This window comes from Buceros rhinoceros, unplaced genomic scaffold (assembly GCF_000710305.1).
Source record: "Buceros rhinoceros silvestris isolate BGI_N320 unplaced genomic scaffold, ASM71030v1 scaffold32165, whole genome shotgun sequence".
NCBI lineage: Eukaryota > Metazoa > Chordata > Aves > Bucerotiformes > Bucerotidae > Buceros > Buceros rhinoceros.
In genome coordinates this window covers 24092-26144 of record NW_010412877.1, presented here as the reverse complement: position 1 = coordinate 26144, position 2053 = coordinate 24092, and the positions used below count along the sequence as shown (strand labels likewise).

At 53.8% G+C, this 2053-nt stretch overlaps 1 protein-coding gene across 1 annotated transcript in view; it reads left to right on the top strand.

Annotated features, from left to right (window-relative positions):
• The window catches only part of EIF4G3 (eukaryotic translation initiation factor 4 gamma, 3), a gene marked incomplete at its 5' end in the record, with an annotated part of 27495 nt that overhangs the window by 1951 nt on the left and 23491 nt on the right, over positions 1-2053 (top strand). Inside the window, 3 exons of the mRNA XM_010136552.1 lie at positions 117-172; positions 693-863; positions 1764-1961. Coding sequence (XP_010134854.1) covers positions 117-172; positions 693-863; positions 1764-1961 — 425 coding nt within the window. The remainder of the gene's footprint in view (positions 1-116; positions 173-692; positions 864-1763; positions 1962-2053) is intronic.

The window sequence follows — 2053 nt, the reverse complement described above, 5'->3', positions numbered from 1 at the left end:
GTCCCGGGTCGGCTAATGGAAAGCTCCCCAGATTCGGCTGGTTTTGTGCCTGATTTGAGCAGGAGGAGCATCGTGTGATGCGGGATTGCAGAGGGGCGCTTGATGGTGTTTGAAAGTCCCGGGTTTCCCTTTCTTCTGTGGAACGGGGAGTGACCCACATCTGTCGGGATCCGTGTCCCGGTGAAGCGGGAGCTGCGCTGATGCTCCGTTCTGTGCATTTCGTACAATTCCTGTCTCAAAATGCCTCTGTTTGAAGTAACCTCCAGTAAAACTGAACGGGTTTGGCAGAGCTGCTGATTTATCGTTATCTAATGGCTTGGGATGGCGGGTTTGAAATAACCTGCAAGGATTGACTTCATCCATAAACACACCTTCGCTGTGATGTCTCAGTTGCCCCATTTCTGGCTTTCAAGAGGCTGTTGTGGTCAGTCAGGGTCAGTTCTCCCCTGTCCGGAGCATCGCTGGTGGGCAGAGGTCATCCCATACCTGCTTTGAGGAAAGCTGCCTTTGGTGTCGTCTTGTTCCCTCTGACCGCCCCAGACCAGCGTGTTGGGTCAGGGGAGTCCTCGCAGGCCTGGGAGGAGCTGCTGGTGGCCGGCGTTGCCATCAGCGGGTGCTGGAGTTGTGCCCCGCTGTGTTGTATCGAGCTGCGAGTGTAAAAGGGGATATAACAAGGCCTGTTTTTGTCCTAGTTGTTGAATGTTGGACCGAGGAGATCTCAGCCAGGCCAGAGGAGGGAGCCCAGGAAGATCATCACGGTGTGCGTGAAGGAGGATGTCCACCTGAAGAAAGCAGAGAACGCCTGGAAGCCGAGTCTGAAGAGAGAAAACCAAACCGAGGACCCAGAAAATGTCAAAACCCAGGTGGGAGCAGCAGCGAGCGCTGCCGCAAACAGAGGGCGGGGGGGGATTTGCCTTTGCTGTTGTGCAAGTCGGTTAAAAAGGGCAATGAATTCTGCTTCCAGTCACAGCTTCCCTCTACCTTGATTATTTTTTTTCCGTGTGTTTATCCTCGACCTGCAGTTTAAATGGCGAGTCTCACCCGGGGACTCCAGACAACCTACTGCCTCCCTCCCAGGGCGGTTTTTCTGTCGCTGCTTTACTGAAGTGTTTCTGTCTCATTCTAAAGCAAACAACCTCCAACGCCCAGCACAGAACATACTTTTCATCCCCTTTTAGACTGCGTTTCTGCCCTGAACCTCAGCAAACTGTGGTTCCTCTGTCACCTTCCTCGGCTTGTCCTGCCCGGCCCCATGGCACGACCCTGAAGCTTCTCCGGGTCCTTCTCGCCCCGCTCTCCTCCATGGGGCAGAGCTTTTTGCCTGGCGGTCACACCTGTGATTGGTGGGAGAAGTTGGATGGTCTTGGAGGACACTGGAATTGTGTCCTCGGGGCTGACGGCAGCGTCGTTCACCTGATTATCATTCTGGGTAGGGAAAAAAAAAGGTGCTTTAAAGTAACCAGAGGAGAAGTCCATCACCTCTGGTGGAGGGGGAAGGATGGCTGCTCGCTGTTAATTTATCTTGTGGCTAAAGTGCTGTCAAGAAGAGTGTTTCAGCAAGGGCTTGGTACCTCTGCCGCACCTGAAAAAAACGCTTGAGCCTTGGTAGCGGGTAGCTGAGTTAGAGCTGGAGCCAGACAATGCTCAACGGCGCGTCTGTGTGAGACTCAACTCCCTCGGAGTTCCTGTGGACATCTCTGCTCACCTCTAAGGTGCCGCATGTTCCATTTAGGCTTAAACTTAAGAGTTTTCCTCTCCTCTAGGAGCTGTTCCGCAAGGTACGAAGCATCTTGAACAAGCTGACGCCTCAGATGTTCAACCAGCTGATGAAGCAAGTGACAGACCTGACGGTAGACACAGAAGAGAGGCTGAAAGGAGTCATCGACCTGGTCTTCGAGAAGGCCATCGACGAACCGAGCTTCTCGGTGGCGTATGCCAACATGTGCCGATGTCTAGTGACGGTAAGAGCAGGACGTTCCTCCGTGCGGGTGAACGTTCTCGCATTATCCCCGTGCGCTGACGGGCAGTAGCGTAAACGTGGTGAAAGCGGTTC